This window comes from Hippichthys cyanospilos, chromosome 20 (genome assembly GCF_059441005.1).
Source record: "Hippichthys cyanospilos isolate Australia breed blue-spotted pipefish chromosome 20, RoL_Hcya_1.0, whole genome shotgun sequence".
NCBI lineage: Eukaryota > Metazoa > Chordata > Actinopteri > Syngnathiformes > Syngnathidae > Hippichthys > Hippichthys cyanospilos.
This window is the reverse complement of record NC_142388.1, coordinates 4,937,777-4,957,973: the sequence shown is the minus strand read 5'-3', so window position 1 is coordinate 4,957,973 and position 20,197 is coordinate 4,937,777. Positions and strand designations below refer to the sequence as shown.

The window sequence follows — 20,197 nt, the reverse complement described above, 5'->3', positions numbered from 1 at the left end:
CACATTCAATATCAGCCAGCCTATCCGGATAGATTGTATTTTTTCTACTGTACTTTCTTGTCCTGCTTCCCTTATTTTTGTGTAACATTCCAATTCCAGGAGCATGACTCTCAGTTAAAGGCTTATTCTTCACTAAGAGAGTCTCTCCAACAAAGAGAGTCTTCCCTGCTTCCACGCTCCAGCCCAGAAGCTCAGCAGCAGCTCCAGGCCTGGAGAGAAAGTTGCCTACAACCTTTCATTGAATGCGAACGTCTATTGCTGCTTCGTAAAAAGTGCCTGAATGAGTTAAAGTCCCACCTAGAGAAACGAAAATCAGCGGCCATGGCCCTCACCAAGCTTCACGAAGCCCTCCTGAATAAAGGGAGCTTTGATCCATCCAAAGCAGAAGAGCTCCAGTGCCTGGTAGGGGAGCTGGCGAGGGACGTGGCCCAGCTAGAGGCTGAGGCGTTGGGGTTGGACGGGCAGCTGAGCAAGGCCCGCCTTCACCTGTGTGCCCCTGAAGATGGAGGCGGAAGAACCTCCTGCAGGGCTCAGGCCGTGGCCCTCGTCACATCCCTGGAGGAGGCGCAGAGCAGTTTGGGATGGAGGCAGAGTGAAGCAGAAGCCCTCACAGATATGTGGAGGTCCTTTAAGGGGAAGAAGGTGGAAGTGATGAAGAATTTGGAGGCGTTGCAGTGTAAAGCAAGACAGGAGACGGTCAAAGAGAGCTCCGTGCAAGCATTTCAAAACAGGTGCACTTGATATTTTACATAAGACACGTTGGCTTGTGTGGCCCGTTTGGAGCACCGTGAAAATTCCCCGTGGGTGCTAATCACTCGCAAGGGGCATCATATACACTACAGTGTTCACTACATTATTATTACTGTGTCCCAGGCTGCGTTACTTGACCCAGCTGGAGGATGAGCTTCAGTCACTTCGTCAGTCCCAGCAGTGGTTAGAGGAGAAGAGAAGCCAGCTGGCCCAGAAGAACTCTGAGCAAGCAGGAGAAGCTCTCAGAGATGTTAATGTGGTGAAAGCTGCTTGGGACTATGTCAGGACTCTCATCAAAAAAAGGTGATCATCTTTGGTTTCATAATGTTATGCTATTATGCTATTATGAATCATTAATAATGCCTTTTTTTTTTTTATTAGTCAGGACCAGAGTCAACAAATACAAGATCTCCTGCGCTGCTACCATCACTTGAGGTCGATCCTCAACGCTTCGCTTGAGAAAGCCCATGCGCTCGCTCACAACCTGCCTGACCACAACAGCGATGCTCAGGAGGCCATGAGGTCCTTCTCACTGGTGAGACCTAATTTGTCCTGAACCAGCAACAGTTTCTTTGTAATAATTGCAGTTTGACGAATCTGTCATCATTTGTCAATTTTGTCTCCATACTTGGCATTGTCATAGCATGAGAAGCTCCTGGGTGAGCTCAGAAAAAAGCAGGAGGACATGGACCAGCTCATCAGCACAGTGGAGGACCTTCTGAGAGAACTGGATCGTATTCCTGACTGTGACACGAGCATCATCCGCAGGGACGTGGAAGAATTAAGGAGCCAATGGTTAGAGGCAAGTAACAAGAAATGTCTTTTCACCAGTAGAAGGTACGAACCAACATTTGATCAACACGTAAATTAGACTTGTTTTAACTCATTCAATCCCAAAGACATCCCAGGTACCTTTTTAAAAAAATATAGGAATTGAATTTTAAACCAGATAAAAGAGCTTTGCATCCAAAGCTTTATGTCAATAAGGATAGCGATCTTTACTTTTTGATTGACACTCTCCCTGGATATGAATCTTTTTTCCTCAGGTTTACGAGATCATTCAAACCAACACGGAAAGATTAGGCTACTGTGTGACTCTCTGGGATGAACTCAAGCTACTGGAGCAGGACATAAACCAATGGGCCACTGCCAGGTCGAGCGCTGAACTTACTAGCATCGTCGCCAAGTTGAGCGACAAGGACATGGAGGCCCGCCTCTTCACCTTTCAGGTTGATTCATGTGACGAACATAATTTTGTTAAAGAGTGAATAGTAGTTGTGACTTGACGTTTATATACAGGCTGAAATTGAGAAGAGGGAGCAGTTGCTGGATGCTCTGCAGGAAAGAGTGAGGGAACTCAAGGAACTTGCAAAACTGGAGGAAACTCCCTTACAAATGCAGGTGATGATAAATTAACAATGAGAGTGTTCAGGAATTCTTTCATAATATTATGGAAAAATATATGTGCCGCGTAATGATATGCTAGCAGTAAATTTCTGACTATGGATGTGTACCGTCTTCTTCTCTTGACTTGAGGTGTTGGAATCTGACCTGAGGAAGAAGTTGGCCCATGTTCAGGAGGTGTTCAACCAGACCAAACAGACTCTGACCTACTTCGCATTCCAGAGGCAGCGTCTGGAGGACCTCATGTCCCAGATGAATGAGAGACTTGAAAAAGTCGAAGATTCCTTGTCGAGTATCACTCAAGCCACATCCCCAGAAGCCATTGGTGCAATTAAGGTTTGTTATTGGCATGATTTGTTGTTCTGAACCATATTATTTTGAGATATTATTGTGGAAATTCCTGTTAAAGTGGCACAAAATGTATTTTTTTTACTGGATTGGCGAGTAAACATATCAATATGTCTTATATAACACGCAAGTCTTTTGATTTGATGTCCTCACGGTGTCACAGGATCTTCAGGGTGTTGTCGACCAGCAAAGAGCAGACGCGGACTCAGCCCGAGAGGTTCTGAACACCTTACGCAGGTCGCACCCCTCTCCGGAGCTCTCTCGCCTCTCCGATGACCTCACAGGCGTCACCCAGCGCGCCGAGGCGGTCGCCCAGCGTTGCGCCAAGGCCAGGGGCGACCTGCAGGATGCGCTGCACCTCCACTTTAACCGTGAGAGCGAGCGCCACTAAACATTTTATTGTAGGCAGAATGACTTCTCAGTCATCAAGCAGCTGTGATCAAATAAGCCTCTTAATCAACCAATTAATCTTAGCTGATCCTTATTGTCAGTTCAGGATGGAGATTAGCATCAGATTTACTGTTGATTTTCCCCCAGAGCACGCATAAGTGGCACACACTCCATCGACAATCACTCTGCTCTGACACACACCTGTGCCTCGCACGGTAATGCTGCTCTTGTCACATCGGCTCCCGAGGGAGTCATTTGGGCGCGGTTGCCTGGGCGACCGTGTTTACACGCCTAGCCCTCCCATTTGCATTAGCGCCTCTATTTTCCCTTCCAGTTTTTTTCACTTCGAGAAGTTATTACAGCGTTCCCTTTCATGTGTTTGTGTTTTGTTATTTTGTCTTTCGCCTAAAGCAGAGCTTGGCCAAGAATTCCATTCCTGGCTCTCCGGATTGAAGTCGGAGTTGAAAGAATGCTCCAATCAGGCAGGAGATGTTTCCATCCTCACGGAAAAGTTACAAAAGCTGAAGGTAATGTACTTTTATTTTTCTTTCTGTCGATCCTGTATGTTCCACAAATGATATGTTTTTAGAGACAACAGGAAACATTTTCTTGGCACTTGTTTATTTTCTATACTTATAGAGATGTTTGCTCTAGCAGTTTTTTTTTAAGAGTACAATCATTCAATCCCTGGAATTTACTTATTTTTCCACAGTTTTTTCAAGTGTTTGTCAATAGCAGAATCTAACTGTCTTTTTGAATGCATTTTATATCCTTAAGGCCAAAGGTCACAAATTCTAATCAAACCACTTCTACTCCAAATAGAGTCTGTATTACTCTACCTTTTTTTCTTTCCATTTTATTTGATTTTTATTATTCTATTCTTGATAGACATTTAATGTTAATTGTTTTCTTTGCTACATTTACAAAGAACCTGGACCATACCGTTTTCAGGGGAAAACAAATCAAACATGAACCCTTGAGCACTAACAATTTCCCAGCCCTGCTGTGGGGTTTTGTTGAATTTTGTGCTGAGTCCAGCTCCTGGATTTAATTCAACCACAATAATCTCTCTCGCCATCCCCCCTACATACACAGTCGTCAACGCAGTGGAAATCACAGGGCGAGGAGCATCTCTCTCGGGTTTGTGAGGAGGCAGAAAAACTCCAGCTCCACCTGCCAAAAGCTGCAGCAGCACAGGTGCAGCAGCAGCTTTCCTCCTGCCAGAGCGTGTGGAGCAGCTTCCTGGATGAAGGTTCCCAGAGCCGACAACACCTGGAGGAGAGCATTCATCTCCTCAAAAGGTAAGGAGGCATTTTTCTGTAAAACCTTTGCCAGTTAACTCATTCACTCCAAACCTCCAAGTCCCAAGTTTGAATGAATTCTGACCTCCTCTCTTCTGCAGTTTTGATGATGCTGTAGAAGGTGTGAAAGAATGGCTTAAGCAAATGGGGCTCAGCCTCAACAGGGAGACGCTTGTCGGGGCAGACAGCCAACAAGGTGCCACTGTCACCAAAAAGGAACTAGAGACTGCAGAAAACCTCCATAAGGAGCTTTTAGCGAAACGGTATTGCCAGTTATTTAATAAACTCTTCCCTGATCAGCTGTTTAGCTGACATGCATGTTCTCCTTTAGAGATTCGATTGAGCGTCTCATCCAGGAGGCTCAGTCCTTGTCTGAAGCAGGACGCGGGTCCGGCGGAGAGGTCCGATTGGCGGCCCAGCTCCAGATGGAGCACCAGGCTCTGCTCAAAACCGCCAGGGGGAGGTTGCGAGGCTGCCAGGAAAACCAAGCCTTTGGGGAGACCCTGCAGGGGATCTGGGCCTGGTTAGAGGAAATCCAGGAGAAGCTGGGCACGGTTGATAGCACCATGGGCACCAAGGAGCAGTTGGAGCAGAGGCTGGAGACTGTACAGGTGAGCGCTTATATCCAAGTTTGCTGCCATTGAACATCTTCAACACTTGAGGGCGCTGTTTCTTCACCATCTTAACCTGCCCAAAATCATACAGCAATACAAATCCCGTTTGTTTGCACAGGATATCCTACTTTTGAAAGGCGAGGGCGAGGTCAAACTGAATATGGCGATGGGTAAGGGCGAGATGGCCCTGCGCAGCTATGGCGCCGCCGTTCAGGAAGTGGTGCGCTCGCAGCTCCAAGAGGTGGAGGACGCCTGGGCCACGTTGCTTGTGACGGCCATGAGCTGCCACAGGTATTAAGGCCTCTTCAAAATACACCTCAGAACATGTGAAGCAATGTTAAAGGTCATAGTATACGATAGTCATAGTAAGACAACTCTTTAAGCGATAAATATGCGAATCCAACCGCTGTATGTATAATTTCCATCAGTCGTCTGGAGTGGACTGTGACCCAGTGGGCTGGGTACCTGGAAAACGCCAGCCAGCTCCGGCGCTGGATGGAAGCGGTTGAGCGGGAGGTGCGCGCCTCTGTCGCCCCGCAGCCGGGACCTCGCGAGAAGGCATCGCAGCTGGACAGGCTGCGAGCCCTGCTGGCCGACATGGAGGACCACCAGCTGGCTTTGTCCAGTCTGGAAGAAAAAGCCAGGGAACTCTTCAAGAAGACGGGCGACGCCGGTTTTAACCACGGCGCTCGAACCCAGCTGCAGGTGCACTTTGACGAGTTGGCGACATTGGTAGAGGTGCGAGAGATGCTTCTTCATCGCCACTTTGTCGCGAAACACGTCCTGTGTCAAATGGTTGTTGGTTTTCTGCAGGAGAAAGTACGTCTGGCACAGAACGTGGTGCTGGAACACCAGGAATACTTGGAGGCAGTCCGAGAGCTCACCGATTGGCTGATGACTGCGGGGGAGGAGCTACAGCATTGGTCGGACACGTCTGGAGATTCTGCCACTGTCCGGAAGAAATTGAACCAAGTGAGGGTGAGATGTCCATTCACCTCAACGTGTAGCATCTTCTTGTCTGGTATTGATGTTGAAATCTGGATTTTTTAAAATTTGACATAACCATTGCTCTAGTTTTCTGCAATAATCATTGTGTTTTCTGTCTTTCATCTTTTGTCCTTATTCAAAATAAGATATTTGCAAAGATTTCGCAACATCTATCCCTCTATTATGATATTGGTTTTTTTAAATAAACAACAACAAATGCTGAATCTAATCAAATAGTTTTTTTTGCAGATTTTTATTTGATTAATGGATGGAATATTAACCCTAATATTAACCCTACTTTCATGATTCAAATAATGTAGTTTAAAATTTATAAAAAAAGTGATACATTTTCATTTTTAAATTATTTTTTACCATGGGAACTCATTGTTTAATCCCATCTACCTAATGGGCAGCATATGCAGAAATTTTAAATTGATTCAGCATAATTAGTTCCACTGTTAGAGATTAAAAAAAAAAAATCCTTCTGAGGAACATTACACTACTAATAAGTGAGTATATCACCCCGCGAATAAAGGTATCGGATAGCGGTACGTGATAATCACCAAATAGGCAAATTGATTTACATTTTGATTGTCACGCTCAGATTCTAATTATCACCTTACAAATTAGCGTTTGAGGAGCCCTGGTGTGACGGACGCAAACATACACACACGGTCGGTGGTGGTGTCGACCACACGCAGAAACACAGGAGGATGAGACTTTATAAATAGCATGGAGCGTTCATCCTCAGGTTGCAGTTTCTACAGCCACGGTTTCCTTAGCAACTTCTCTCATCCGTCAGGAGCGCGTGGAGTGTCGACTCCTAGAAGGCCGCGAGCGCCTCGGCATCGTGCGACGGACCGCCGCGTCGGCGGCCGAGCACACGGCGGCCGGGGGCTGCGAGGCCATGGACCGGCAGCTGGGGGCGCTGTCACAGGCGCTGGAGCAATGGGAGGGTGCCGCTCTCAGGGCCAGGGACGGCCTGGAGGGGGCGCTCGCCTCCGCCGCCGCCTCCGAGGAGGAGTACGATCGACTGACATCCCGACTGGAGGAAGATTTAAAGGAACTGGACGGGAGATTGAGGGGGTGGAGCCAGGAGCTGATTAGAGCCCAGGGACTGTGCAATGGCGAGGAGGCGGTGACGGGATGGCAGCTGGCTAAGGTAATGAATGTTAACATCACCGCCGCTAATTAGGGGTGTTCAATACACTTTATTCAGACCTGTACCGGTACGAGTACTCGGGCTGCACATTTAATCGAATTTTAATCGCCATCACGATATCGGCTCCCACGATTGATTAAGCTGATCTTCGGCGGTATTAACATTTTAAAAGTCAAGCACGTTTTTTGAATACAAGTCAAATCAAGCACTTTGTCATCCTACCACCAGGGGGCAGTGTTTCCCACATGTTTGCATGACAAAAGCATGGGCTTTTCTCACCTTATATTATTTACCACTATGAAATGGCATTGAGTTTCTCACTTGACTCCCATTTGACATAAATATTATTTGCTTAATTTATTTATTTGAGTTTATCATTATTATTTGTAAGTATTAAGCCTTGAAGTCTTGTTTATATACTGCTTGTTGAAAAGGGCTGTTTGACCAAACATGTGATTTCAATATTGACCAAAATAATCGTGATAATCGTGATAATAATTGACATCAAATTTCCCTCAATAAACACAATTTTTTAAAGAAAGCCCTACTTTCCTTAAAATTTCAGAATGTTAATGACAATTTTCTATTCTTCTTCTTTGCTTTTTCTACTTCACAACTGTACAACTGCTCCAAAAATGTCGATACTAGTATCAACTTCCATTGCAAGTACAGATACTTTTGAAATAAGGTCCAGTATCATCCTGTTACGATACTTAGAAGTATTCGTCTAGCCCTCCCACTAATACATTATAAGTATAACCTTTTTTTGCAAACAGATACAAGTAACGATTACTCTTCAGTTTCACTGATACCTAGTAGCGAGACCACTTATACTTTTGCTACGTAAAATGTCCCTCAAAAAACAATGACGTATTTTTAAAGAGACCTACTCTACATATTCCAACATAGAATAGTTCCTTAAAATTTCATGAAACTAATGTCAATGTTCTATTCTTCTAATATGTTTTTTGTTCTTTGTGATTGTACAACTGTTCCAATAATCTTGGCTGCCATTGCAAGTACCAATCCCAGCTTAAAGAACACTAGGACTAAATGAATAGAATTTAAACGAGGACAAAAAAATAATTTCGGTTGCTTCTGATAATGTTTAGGGAGGCTGGCACACCATTGGGATTCATTGTATATCTGCAGTTTCTTGTAATTGTGGATCGTTAGTATGTTTATTTTGCAATAATGAAAAATTGTGATTTGGGCTGAAGAAGCACTATTAGTTTTGAGAAAGGTGATTAGTATTGTTGTTAAATGGAATGCGCGCACACTAAGCATAAAGCACTCTGTTTCCCCCATGGGCAATTATTCATCCCCTTTGTCAATCAGAAAGAAACACATTAGTCTGTAAATCAGCTTTACGGATACGAACGAGCAGTGGCAGCTCCAATCCAATCACTCAACCTCATTTTGTAGCCGCTACCCTCCCCCGCAAAATTACCTTTGCCAAGGACCTTATGCTGTCATTGACTTTTTTGTCGCGGGATTAGGCAAAAAGTTTGCAGCACGGTGTAGGATGGGCGAAAGAAGTCGATAACGTGGCTTTTGATTTACAAACAAGTTTTCAAGAAATTGAATGGATGCGTGGACACTAGGGAGCTGAAATTTCACCCAGATGGTGTCAACATGTCGCACTACCAAAAGTGTACCATCTCTTGGCTAAAATACTGCGGAAAAAACAAACAAAGGTCAAAATACTTTACAATGGTACTTAAAGATAAAAAGTTCAAATAATCTGCAAATAATGGCAATTTGTGTTGAATATTTTTGGTCAATGTCTGGCTCTAGCAATGACTGAATTATTATTTTCTTTCTCACTAAATTCTGTTTAAATTAGTGTGTTTTTTTTAAATGTCTATCATTTGAATACCTTAAAAATAGCTGAATAGTATTAAAAATACTATATTTCTCACTCCATAAAATGTGCTGTATTATCAGCCACGCAACAATTATTTCACAGATAATTAATTTTTGTCATGTATAGGCCACAGCTGGAAATAAGGTTCATTTACTGGGAGATTGCCCCCTGGTGCTTTGTTAGAAAAAAACTGCAGCTAAACCTGTACTGGATTATAAAATGCAGGTTTCAAAGCATGAGGAAAAAAAATGTAGTACATAATAGTCAGAATTTTCTGTGATTAAATTGTGATTATGATCGTGAAACGCGCAAGAATAAGGACCAATGAATTCACTTCGGATCATGATCTGGACCCCTTAATCCGCATCTGGATCATTTTAGTGTTTTGGATGCAGAATGTTTGTCAGTAGGTTCCACTTTGGATGGCGAGTTTTGGCGCCAAGCTGCATTTGATCGCTCGACAACTTCCTGCGCACTTTCTCTTCCCTTTTCCTCGCTCTGACGCCTTCCGGATGTTTACGATTTGACTTCTCCCTTCCCAGCGCCGCCTTAAGCGCGGCGCAGAGGAGGAGTCTTTTCCTCCGCCGTTCTCTCCTCCTCGCGCCTCCCTCCGTTTCCTGTGTGCATCCGCGCGGGCCGACGGCCGAATTCCGCCGGGAGAGAGCGTGAGAGAGGCGGCGGAGGAGACAAGCAGAGCGAGAGGGAGGGAGGGGGCCGGGGATGTTTATTGGTCATACGTCAGAGCGCGAGGGAGGCATATTTCACGGGACGGGATTTGATCATCGGCCGTTTGCAGCGTGCGAGGCGCGGAGGAAAGCGGGAGGACGTTGCGCCTATCTCCTTCCTGTCTCTTCCTCGCGCCTTGACCGACAAACATGCTTTTGTATTTGCTGCACTGTGAGTACTTTGTGCGTGGAACGGCGCCCTAGTGTGAAAAGGAATGTGAAGGCACTTATTGACCCGGTAGCGCGCACGAGCACGCACGCACGCACTGAGCCAGCTGGGTTTGTGTGTTGCAGGACGCATCGGAGGAATTGCAAAGCGTCGAGCCCATGGCAGAGAAGTTGAAGGGTCAACTGAACGAGCTGGTGCAGTACTCCAGAGACTTGGGCTCCCAGTCGGAACGCGTCACCGCTGTCATCAAGCAACACAACAGGTGAGAAGATGCGTTAGTAAGCGTGCGTGTGGCAGCGTGTTTGCGGGAAAGCGATAACGTCGTTGCGTAGGAATTTTTCGCACGATACCAAATCAGTGAAATGCACCAGAAGAGATTTCGTTAAAGTTCCTAGCCTGACAGATGAATCGGCTGCTTGATTATGTGCCTTCAAACATCTGCCAAAATTAATCATCCAAATGAAATGGATGATATTTGTTGATTATTATGTACCCTATGCATTGACGCCAGTTGTATACAGGCAACAATGCTGCCATTTTTCGACAAAAATTGGCATAGACCTGAATGAATCCATATCAGTCTGGCCCTGGTATATTTTCCACAAAATTTCTAGATTTTTTTTATTTTCAATTGATCTAGTTAATGACTAATGCTAATATTTTATTTTCAAAAATTGGCATTGATGTCAAGAAATCGAAATCATTGGGCCTTAAAAGGTCAGTACTATGTAAGGTCAGTCCAGTACTATGATTAACTGATAATGAATTGATTTTGAAATCCACCGATGTTTTGTATAATCATTTCGCTGCATTTTTTTCATTAGAAATTGTCCAAACGCTCAAAAGTTCAACTTCACAAAAGTAAATATTCGATTTCTGTTATCCTCCATGAAAGTGGTCGGATTATATTAGTGTTGCATCAAAATAAAACATTTTGCTTTTTACTATGGAAAAATAACATTTTCTGACTGAGTCATAATGAATTTTTATTATTGCTCTACTTTGTTTGTTACACGTGTTGCTTATACATTTTAGTTCTTATTCAAAATGAGAATCTTTTTTGACAATTTTACATGTAAACAGATCGCGTCTACGTCCTCAATCATAATAATTGAGCTAGCTGTATTAGGTTGAATCTCACTTGTTGGAAAAGTTTATCATCATCATCATAATAATGAACATATCTGTCACAAATGAATAGGATATTGCAAAAATATGCGGCTGACTAAAAACATGAAAATCAGTCGCTGTCAAGGGAGGACCATAATTACGAGAGCGCGCTCGACGAGAGCTGTGTACGCTCGTTTCATTTGGACGATTGTGAGTGTGGCCATCTAAAAGCGTGACAGGCGTCAAGCAGACGATGGTGAAAGTTGACAGCACCACCAGTTGCTAAGCAACATGTAGCCTCACCTCTGCTTGTTCGCTGTGGTTGTTTTGGCCTTTGTCCCTCTTTGCTGTTTTTTATGCTAATGTGCTCTACATGCAATATGAATATTCAACAGCGACACGGGCATACGTTCTTTGGACACACAAATTAGCAAGTCCGTGACATGCTTGTGTCAAGAAATTGAGGATTAGTAAACTTGTACAAATATGGTCTACTTCACAAAGAAGTCAAAAAAGTTCATTGCTGTTAGCTAATGCTAATGCACTTCCATCAAAACTTAATGCAGCTCTGCTTACTTCGTCTTTGACAAGATCTTGAAATACTCATACTAAATGACTAAAGTAACTGATTGCTTTCGGTACTAATATCACTAATGTAATTGATTACTTTAGGTACAAATGTAGTACTTTAGGTAATGAAGTACTAAAATAATCAGTTACTTTCGCTGATGAATAATAAATTGATTACTTTAGTACTTACAACATAATGTAATGAATTTCTATAGGTGCTAAAATACCAAAGGAACTTTTCGTACCTAAAGTAATTGTAATAAGTACTAACGTAATGAATGGAAGTACTAAAATCCCTCAAATAAATGATTACTTAGAAACTGAAATACCTACGGTAATTGGTGAGTACTTATTAACCAAAGTAATCATTTGCTTTAGGTACAAAGAGTTCTATAATTGATTACTTTAGACTAAAGTACTAACCAATCTTTTTCCCTCCATCTGAAAGTTACGTGATTGCTTCCAATTTTTGATCTCTTGATCGGGACATCCCCAAAGTGAAGTATCCCAGCAATGTGCTTCAAATAATCCAGTTTGCATCGGAGGCAGTCTGGATTGCATCTTATGTTACGAAAACAGATGTGCGTGCGAGCGTGGGTTTACTCCACTTCCACGTGAATACTTAATGAGCCTCCCCTCACTTGTTTTTGAACATACCTCCCACTCCTGCCGTGACCTTCCCCTTTTCATGCATATACATGAGCGGGAAGCTGGCGACTCCGTGTGTACATTTAGCAATGATGTCAAACCGTTACCTTTTGTTTATTTTCCTAAATAGTCTCGTGTGCCACCTGTTTGGCATTAAGACCTGATGGATGACTATAAATCAGGGGTGTCAAACATTTGCATTCTGGTGGACTGAACAGGTGTATATAGTACCTTAAATCAGTGCCAATTACAGTATATGTAGATTTTTGCTGTTGGTAATGGTCCCAAATCCCTGCAAGTACCGGCCGTCAAAAAATAAAAATATTATTGAAACCTAATCCTCTTGAGTCCCCGATATGTCAAAATATAGACTTTTGTCCTTAAATTACATGAAATGAATAGAAATGTGTTAATTTTCCTCATAAAGTACAAATTTTGTGTATGGGAGGTAGAGATTTACAACCTATAGGTGTCAAATTTAGTCCATGTCAGGCTCATTTACTGCCATTCAAAATTGGAAATATTAGTTTGACATAATGAAAAGATGATGTTTTATCATGCATTACCCTCAATTTTTGCATGAATCCTTTCCACGGCAACTTGCGAACGAGGCGCAATAGAAATTTTTGTATCGATACCCCAAAACCACCAGGTGGCGGTCCATCCTTTCAAATACTTCAAAGATTGGCTTAGCCTGGACTCCTATAATGCAAAAGCCTTCAAAATACTCTCAATACTCCATTTATGACATAATAAATATTCCTATTTCGATTTCATAAATATACAGCGTAGTTACTTATGCTATTATCGCATTTTTAATTTTTCTTCATAAAGGGGGCATAGACCCCTTAATGCCACTGAACGTTTTGAGGGGTTGAAAGTAAATATATATTTACATTTGATATAAACATGAACGGAAGCATTGTCATCCTTTTTATTATGGTGGCCGTTGATGTTATCATTGATAGAATCCATCCCAACCTTTAGTTTACAATCATACTGTTGGTCTTGCGTTAAATATCCCTGTCACATTGTCTTTACGTCACCCTTTTACTCGCAGCGCCAAGCTGTCATCCCTCGTATTATCACCCCGGTGAACTCTAGCCCCGCTCATATGTCGCCTCTCAACCCAGGGCCCATCCCCCAACCGGTTCCCTTCACCCCGTTGCTTCCACTTCACCCACTTCGCCATCGCTCCACCTGCGTGCTTCTCATCTCCCAGCCACAACGGCATCCTTGACAGTATCCAACCATCTGAACTGATTAGTTACTTCTTTTCCCTTGTGTGCCGCAGTCTCAGTCTCCGAGCGTCCAGGGAGTGCCAAAATAAAGAGCGCCTTTTGGAGCAGCGCTTCCGCGCCGCGCTGCGAGACTTCCAGCAGTGGTTGGTCAACGCCAAAATCTGCACCGCCAAATGTTTCGACGCGCCGCAGAGTGTGGCAGAGGCCTCCACCGCCTTGCTAAGAATACAAGTGAGACTTTTGATGACATCACAATTACATTTTGGCTGTTGTTGTGCTGTGTAAATGTTTTTACACAAATATGGTCTAGTCCCGTTTTTGTCCATTTGGGGCAGCCGTTTTGTGACTTCCTGTTTCCTGAAAATGACATCAAAGCTGCTGAGGTAACAGCCAATCACACCTCAATATCACATGATACAAGTGCCGGATTTTAACGGAGGAATATTTACGACAAAGCATTAAGCATCAATTCATTCAGTCCCAAAGGAATGTTTACATTATTAAGAGTCCAGACTTTCAATACCAGGTTTGTATTTAGTTTTTTTCAGAATTTTTTCAAGATTTTTTTTTCTTTTAAATTTCAGGCCCTTTGATGTACTTTTTTTTGCAGTTTTAGACTAAGCTGTAATCCATATAAATGCTGTAAATAATAATTAATAACAGTTGTAGAAAGTTGATTAATATTGCTTTTTTTCTTGTGTTAATGTTAAAAAACAGAGGTTGACTTAGACAATTTTTATAGATAATCTTATTTAGAGTCAGTGTCGAGTGGGGGGGGGTTCTCTTTTCTGGGGGGGTTGGCAAAACATAATGGATGTAATCAATTACATTCGTACAAAATATTTTTGTTTCAGCCGTTTATAGAGTCTGCTTTTAGGTTGATTTTAGGTTGAAAATGGAGACCGTATGCACGTAGGCATTTTTTTTTGGAACCTCTTTGGTGAGTGTTATCTCGTAGGATTTTTTTCCTCCCAAGAAGCTGGCAGATGTTAACATCCTGGCAGGCTTTTTGGAGCACCCCAGGGCCCCTGGCTAAGAGGCAGCTTGTTTTCTGTGAAGGTAGATGTCCCGCCATCCTCGGTAATTACCTCCTTCCTAATTACCTTCCTCTGTCTGTCACAACAAGAGACTTAGTGATAGAGGCATTTATTAGCAGACAGTCACGTGACAACTACCAAAAACAGCCTTTTAGATGAGAGTATATTCTATTTTCGTCCTCTCGTCACCAGAGCTTTCAAAGAAGGGCCTTCGCATGCATCCTCCTTCAGAAGTCATTTTTTTCCGGATGCGAGGGAATGTCACCGAGTGTATGGCGGCGGAGAAAAAGAGAGCCATGTTTTATTTATCATTGACCTGGTGAGGAATGTGGAACAATGTTTCCACATGGATGACCTCCAGGAGGGCCGGCGTGGGAGTGGTTCTGCGTGACGGCAGGGGGGGTTCGTTTTGAGGAGGGGTATCCACGCCGCATCATCCCTAATTGGGGGTGCACATTTGCACTAGCGGAGAGAAGAAAGGCAGAAGTTAGGAGACAAAAACAAGTCAGTGCGCGTGGAAGTGTGTGCGCGATGCACAGATGGTGGAGTAGTCCCTGCTGCGCTGCTGTCATCGTCTGAGCTCTGAGGGAGGGGTGTTTTGTGGACGCCGGTGTGCATGGAGAAGCTACAGTATGTTAAAAAAAATGGCGAACACTTGACTTGTGTTATCTGCCTACGCCGGTCAAGCCCCGCCTTGCACCCACGCAGAAGGAATCCGTAATGACTCTCGGTTAATTGCCGCGTCGGAAAGCGTAAAGTGAGACTCTTTGACAAACAGTCTGCCCGCCAAATGCGTAGGCCCGTTTTGTGTGGAATTAAGCCTCGGACGCAGCAATTAAAAGAAATATATTGAATGAGGATGCGCGCCAATTTTGCCATTCCCTCCTCTTCTGTGTGTGTGTTCAACAGCTCCTTTTGTCTTTGTTGCGTGTGCCCCTCAGGAGTTCTTGAGTGACAGGGAGCATGGCCAGGCCAGACTGAGTACAGTTGGAGCCAGCGGGGAGCTGCTGATGGCGGTGGTGTCCAAAGAGCGACTTGAGGGGATCAAGGCCAAAGCGGCAAACGCCAGAGAGGACTGGAAGAGCCTGATGAATAACCTTCAGCTGAGGGAGGATGCGCTCAAGGTGGGTTTTTGGATTTTAGGAATTACGAAACCGCGCCAGATGGCCCACTTCGGTCCTGCCTCATTTTCAGTGGTATCGTTGGTTTCATTAGTTCATTTGAAAAAGTCAAACCCTTATTAAACAAACTGAAACACGTCGTAGGCCTTTGCGTTCCAATTCCTTAAGATGCTGTATTTGATGCTCAAATTAAAATCCGGAAAAAGATCCCATATTCCCTGATACTGTAATCATAGTACAACAACGCGATTCCCTCCGGCAATGTATTGCATCAATCAATCAAGCTTTATTTATAGAGCGCTTTTCACACACAAGTGCTTTCCTCAATAAAAGCCAAGGTTAATAGACACAGGCCCTCACATGAACACATAAACAAACATGTGCACGCACACACAGTGAGCTTTCCAGCCCGTGGCTTAAATTAAAAGATAATACAAGGGTCATTGCTATTGGAAGATTAAAAACCTACCAGCAAGCACTATCAGTGAGAAAAACAGTAGGATTCCCAGAAATCAGGGATGAACTGAACTGAGGGAAAAAAAGTGCTGCCAAACGATTACAATTATTTTTAACTAATTACACAATTTTCCGTAATTAATCGTGATTAATCACACTTTTCAAACAACTATGTTCTATGACGCTTGCAATAAAATCAAATATGTTCAACTAATACGAATTTTGAACTTGTTTTTGCAGAGTGCAGAAACTTTCAGCCGTCGAGTAACTTTTCAAAGTAAAACCAACACCCATCTTTAAACACATAACACATAACACACATCTTTGCACATAACAGTGCACCAAAGCATGGTGAGCGGTCGCTAACTCTCCCCGAGTACATATATAAATAAAGTGTATAAAACAGTGATTTCCTAACCGAATTGTAGTATGGAGGCTAAACACGCATGTGTCTCTTTTTGAGCACAAACGTTATTTTCTTTTCCAACGCACAACATAACAGTGCACAGAAGCATGGTGAGCGGTCGCTAACTCTCCCCGAGTGGCCACCGCCCTGAGCCCCACCCCCCCGAAACACAACGACCATTCACTGCATTGGAAGATTCTCTTAAAGGGCCAGGCTTAGTCTGTATCACTTATTCCCTTTCACGTCCACTGACCGTAGTAGAGACAGGAAATTGTCTCTCCAGAGCTGAAGTTTCCCTTGGGGTAGTGACTGTCGCACGCTATACTGTTATACTGGAGCCCGTTGCGATGGTGAGGCAGAGTTCACAATGCAGCAGTCACTTTATTTTAATCTAGTTTCGTTTATTATACATGCAAATTCAACACGCGTAGCACTTCTCATTGTACTACTGCATGCCTGCCTCATGCATCCGCTCATGTCCCCACCCCACCCCCTTCCCGCTCCCATGCACATTTGAACACAAAGCTTGCCTGGAGCAATTGTGAAGAGGATCAGGTTGTTGCCGCTGTTTTAGAATGGCGAGCAGCGGTTTGGTTTGGAGCAAAAGTGCCTCAATTTACGGCTGAACAAGATCGAGTATTAACAGGCTGTTTGACTGCTTCAGATGCTACGTTGGACTGAGCGTTTATAAATTTTACATACCAAACAATTTGGTTTACAATGGGACCACAAAAAGTAGTCTGCTGCCTATGTACATGGCTGAAGTATTAATGTGGAATGCGTAATATGTTGTTGTTGTTTTGTTCTTTTTACATAACTCTTGGCCACTGTCTAATTTTTGCTATGCCATTTGTTTGATGTGTGAAGCACTTCTTCAAACGACACACTTAGCCCAGCTTTTAATTTTAGTTGTGTCATTTTGCGCAGCATAGTATTTTCAATGCTTTGTTGTCATGCTTGATGAACCGACTGCGTTGGCCGCATGTCCAGGACCTGCGGTGTCAGATGACAGAATTTGAGGCCAGCGCCGAGCCCCTGCAGGAGTGGCTGAACGGCGCCGAGGTCAGAGTTCAGGAGAGCAGCGCTCGGCTACACGACCTCTCGGCCAAAAAACAAGAGCTTGGCAAACTGCAGGTAATTACTTAGACCCAGAATTGCATTAGCATTTTTTTCTTCTATGCTAAATATTTGTACTTCCCCCCCCAAACTGTTTGGAGTTGCCTAGAACAATTACCAAACGTCATCTTTAAATCGACGCTAATTTAAAAAATAAAATCCCTTAACCGCATTTAACACCTGCTATTGCTGTTTTTCCTTGCGATTTGCTCTTTAAATTGGACTAATGAGCTGATTTTTCAAGGGCAGCAAATACTTGTAGTTCTCCATCAGATAAACCTCCCCAAAGTGTAATCTGAAATCAGCCAGGGGAAAGAAGACCTAATTACATTTGTTGAGCACCACTGGATCAAAATAGAGCAGCGGCTTGACATAATAGTCAAAGGCAAAGTCGGGGAATCTAATTAAATCCCCTTCTGTCAAAAGCCTTTTTTTTTCTTGCATGCGATAAGAGAATCTGTCATGTCTGGCAGAGACAAAAAAAAGGAGGGGGGGGGGGATGCATCAAGCCCATCTCAAAGCTCTGCCTTATCACTGTTGATTTATTTTGGTATTTACTCTGTCGTCTTTTGTCTGGCTCGGCAACCAATCGCATGCTTCCCCTCAGCACCTGAAGTAGAAAACATAACATGCAATCTACTGGAGGAGTGATTCTCAATTTTTTTTCAGCCAAGTAACTCCTAACAACTGCAAAGCGTTTTTGGTTGAAAAAAAAAAAGACTTAAAGTAATGCTGTATTATAACACAATTTAGCAATGAATTGTTTAGAATCCCAATCTAATCCAGTGGAGGAGTGGTCAGCTCGTCTGCCTCGCAGTGAAGGGGCCCGAGTTCAATTCCAGCTGGCTCTGACCTTCCTGTGTGGAGTTTGCATGTTCACCCCATGCCCACGTGGGTTCTCTCCGAGCACTCCGGCATCCTCCCACATTCCAAAAACATGTATGATTGGTGTATTGGACACCCTAAATTGTCCTTAGGTGTGATTGGGAGTTTACATGTTTTCCCTGTGCCCGTGTGGGTTCTCTCAGGGCACTTTGACTTCCTCCCACATTCCAAAAACATGCATGGGAGGTGTTTTGTGTACTCCAAATTGGTGTGATTAGTTGCTTTAATGGTTATTCGTCCCTTTGTGCCCTGCAATTGGCTGGCCTGCCTACTGCCCAAAAACAGCTGGGATAGGCACCAGCAAGCCTGCAACCCTAGTGAGGATAAGCAGCTTGTAGAAAATCAAAAAATCAATCAATTTGCTCTTAATTTAAAAAGAAACATGCCCTAATTTTTTAAAATGGATGTTCCAATCAATTTGCTCTTAATTTGAGAAGAAAAGTGCCCTGCTCCTGTCACGGGTTTAAAAAAAAAAATTGTTAAAATCTCACGTTTAATATTCCCCAACTAGACAGCTGTGTAGCTCACCCAAGACCCAAATGAGACACGTTGGGTTGGATATGCCAATCTGACTTATGCTCTCTATACGTGTTTTCTTCCTGCTCCTTCAAACTGGACATCAGCGTGTCCTTGAAGAGATGTCCAGTCGCGATGCAGAACTGGGCCACCTCAGGGAACGAGCTCACGCTCTTTGGGAGGGGCAAGCCGCCGGCAAGGGCTTCCTTCATCGAGTGTCCCAGCTGTCTGCACAGTACTTGGCTCTCAGCAACTTGGCCAAGGTAAAAAAAAAAAAAAAAAGTTGTTCTTGCCGTTTTACATTTTTCATGTACTAAGTTATACGTTACTCAAGTGATTTATCTGTAGTTCTGCCAAAAGGTCCTCATAAATGTGGCTTTAGCATCACAAAGAAAGGGCATAGGCTGTGTTCGCTTCATCCTAAAATGTCAAACGTGTGAAATGTGGAACTGCGGCAGCTTCTGACCTTTTTCCAGCCCTTATTAAATGTGTCGAAATATATCACCTCGCGTATGTGATGAATTGGATTGCCAGCAAAATACTGTAATGGCTGCCATTTTACTTTTAGACAAGTAGAGTGCTTTAAGAAGATTTATTGCCATTGACCCATTTTAGAGCAGAAAGCCTTTTTTTATTGATCGTCTTCCTTTTGAGGAATTGTTTTAAATTGTCAATAAGTAGCTCTACCGTAAAATTATGCAGACATTATGTATGAAGGGTAACCCGGGATAAGATTAATCAAATTTGGGTGGTAATATAGGGGTCAAGGAGGTCCTTTGTCAAGGGACAACGCAAATACTGTATAATGTGATGTTCGGTCGGTTTTCTTTTTTAGTGTACAATTCTGAACATGCACTCCTGATATATTTCTTGTACACCACCCTCTGCACTTCACTGTTTCTACAAATCATCATTGTCTACTCTATGCTAGTGGCTTGCGACCTTTTTTCAATGTGAAATATTTTTTGAGCCAAGTTCACGGTAATCATCGCAAAACAATTTTGGATGGAAAAAAATGGACTTAAAACAGCTGTGTCATCTAAATCTGACTAACCAAACTTTGGAACTACATTTGTGGTGGTAACTTCAGGCGTATATTGAAAAATTGTTTCGCTAATGACAATGCACATCAGTGTAAACTAAATAAAGACATTCGATATTTTGACTAATGTTCCAATTAATTTGTTAAAAATTTGAAAAGGAAACATATTTTTACTGTGTTTATACAGGTTACAGGTTAGTCTAAAACAGAAAAAATAACCAGGTGCATCGAAGTGCCTGAAATATAAAACTAAATGATTCCAAATCCTCATTTTATTGAAATTACACTTCACATGGCAAAAAAAGTCTTTTTTCCTTAAAAATATATCTGAA

General features: G+C 43.1%; 1 protein-coding gene across 1 annotated transcript in view; it reads left to right on the top strand.

Moving 5' to 3' along the window:
* Window positions 1-20,197, top strand: part of syne1a (spectrin repeat containing, nuclear envelope 1a) — a 109,428-nt gene that overhangs the window by 30,246 nt on the left and 58,985 nt on the right. Inside the window, exons 41-61 of the mRNA XM_088404054.1 lie at window positions 100-731; window positions 874-1,053; window positions 1,132-1,285; window positions 1,394-1,552; window positions 1,797-1,979; window positions 2,050-2,151; window positions 2,287-2,490; window positions 2,666-2,873; window positions 3,307-3,419; window positions 3,988-4,193; window positions 4,295-4,456; window positions 4,525-4,804; window positions 4,926-5,098; window positions 5,236-5,545; window positions 5,621-5,785; window positions 6,597-6,956; window positions 9,843-9,979; window positions 13,340-13,517; window positions 15,265-15,447; window positions 17,297-17,440; window positions 18,931-19,086. Of these exons, the coding sequence (XP_088260180.1) occupies window positions 100-731; window positions 874-1,053; window positions 1,132-1,285; window positions 1,394-1,552; window positions 1,797-1,979; window positions 2,050-2,151; window positions 2,287-2,490; window positions 2,666-2,873; window positions 3,307-3,419; window positions 3,988-4,193; window positions 4,295-4,456; window positions 4,525-4,804; window positions 4,926-5,098; window positions 5,236-5,545; window positions 5,621-5,785; window positions 6,597-6,956; window positions 9,843-9,979; window positions 13,340-13,517; window positions 15,265-15,447; window positions 17,297-17,440; window positions 18,931-19,086 (4,389 nt within the window). The remainder of the gene's footprint in view (window positions 1-99; window positions 732-873; window positions 1,054-1,131; window positions 1,286-1,393; window positions 1,553-1,796; window positions 1,980-2,049; window positions 2,152-2,286; window positions 2,491-2,665; window positions 2,874-3,306; window positions 3,420-3,987; window positions 4,194-4,294; window positions 4,457-4,524; window positions 4,805-4,925; window positions 5,099-5,235; window positions 5,546-5,620; window positions 5,786-6,596; window positions 6,957-9,842; window positions 9,980-13,339; window positions 13,518-15,264; window positions 15,448-17,296; window positions 17,441-18,930; window positions 19,087-20,197) is intronic.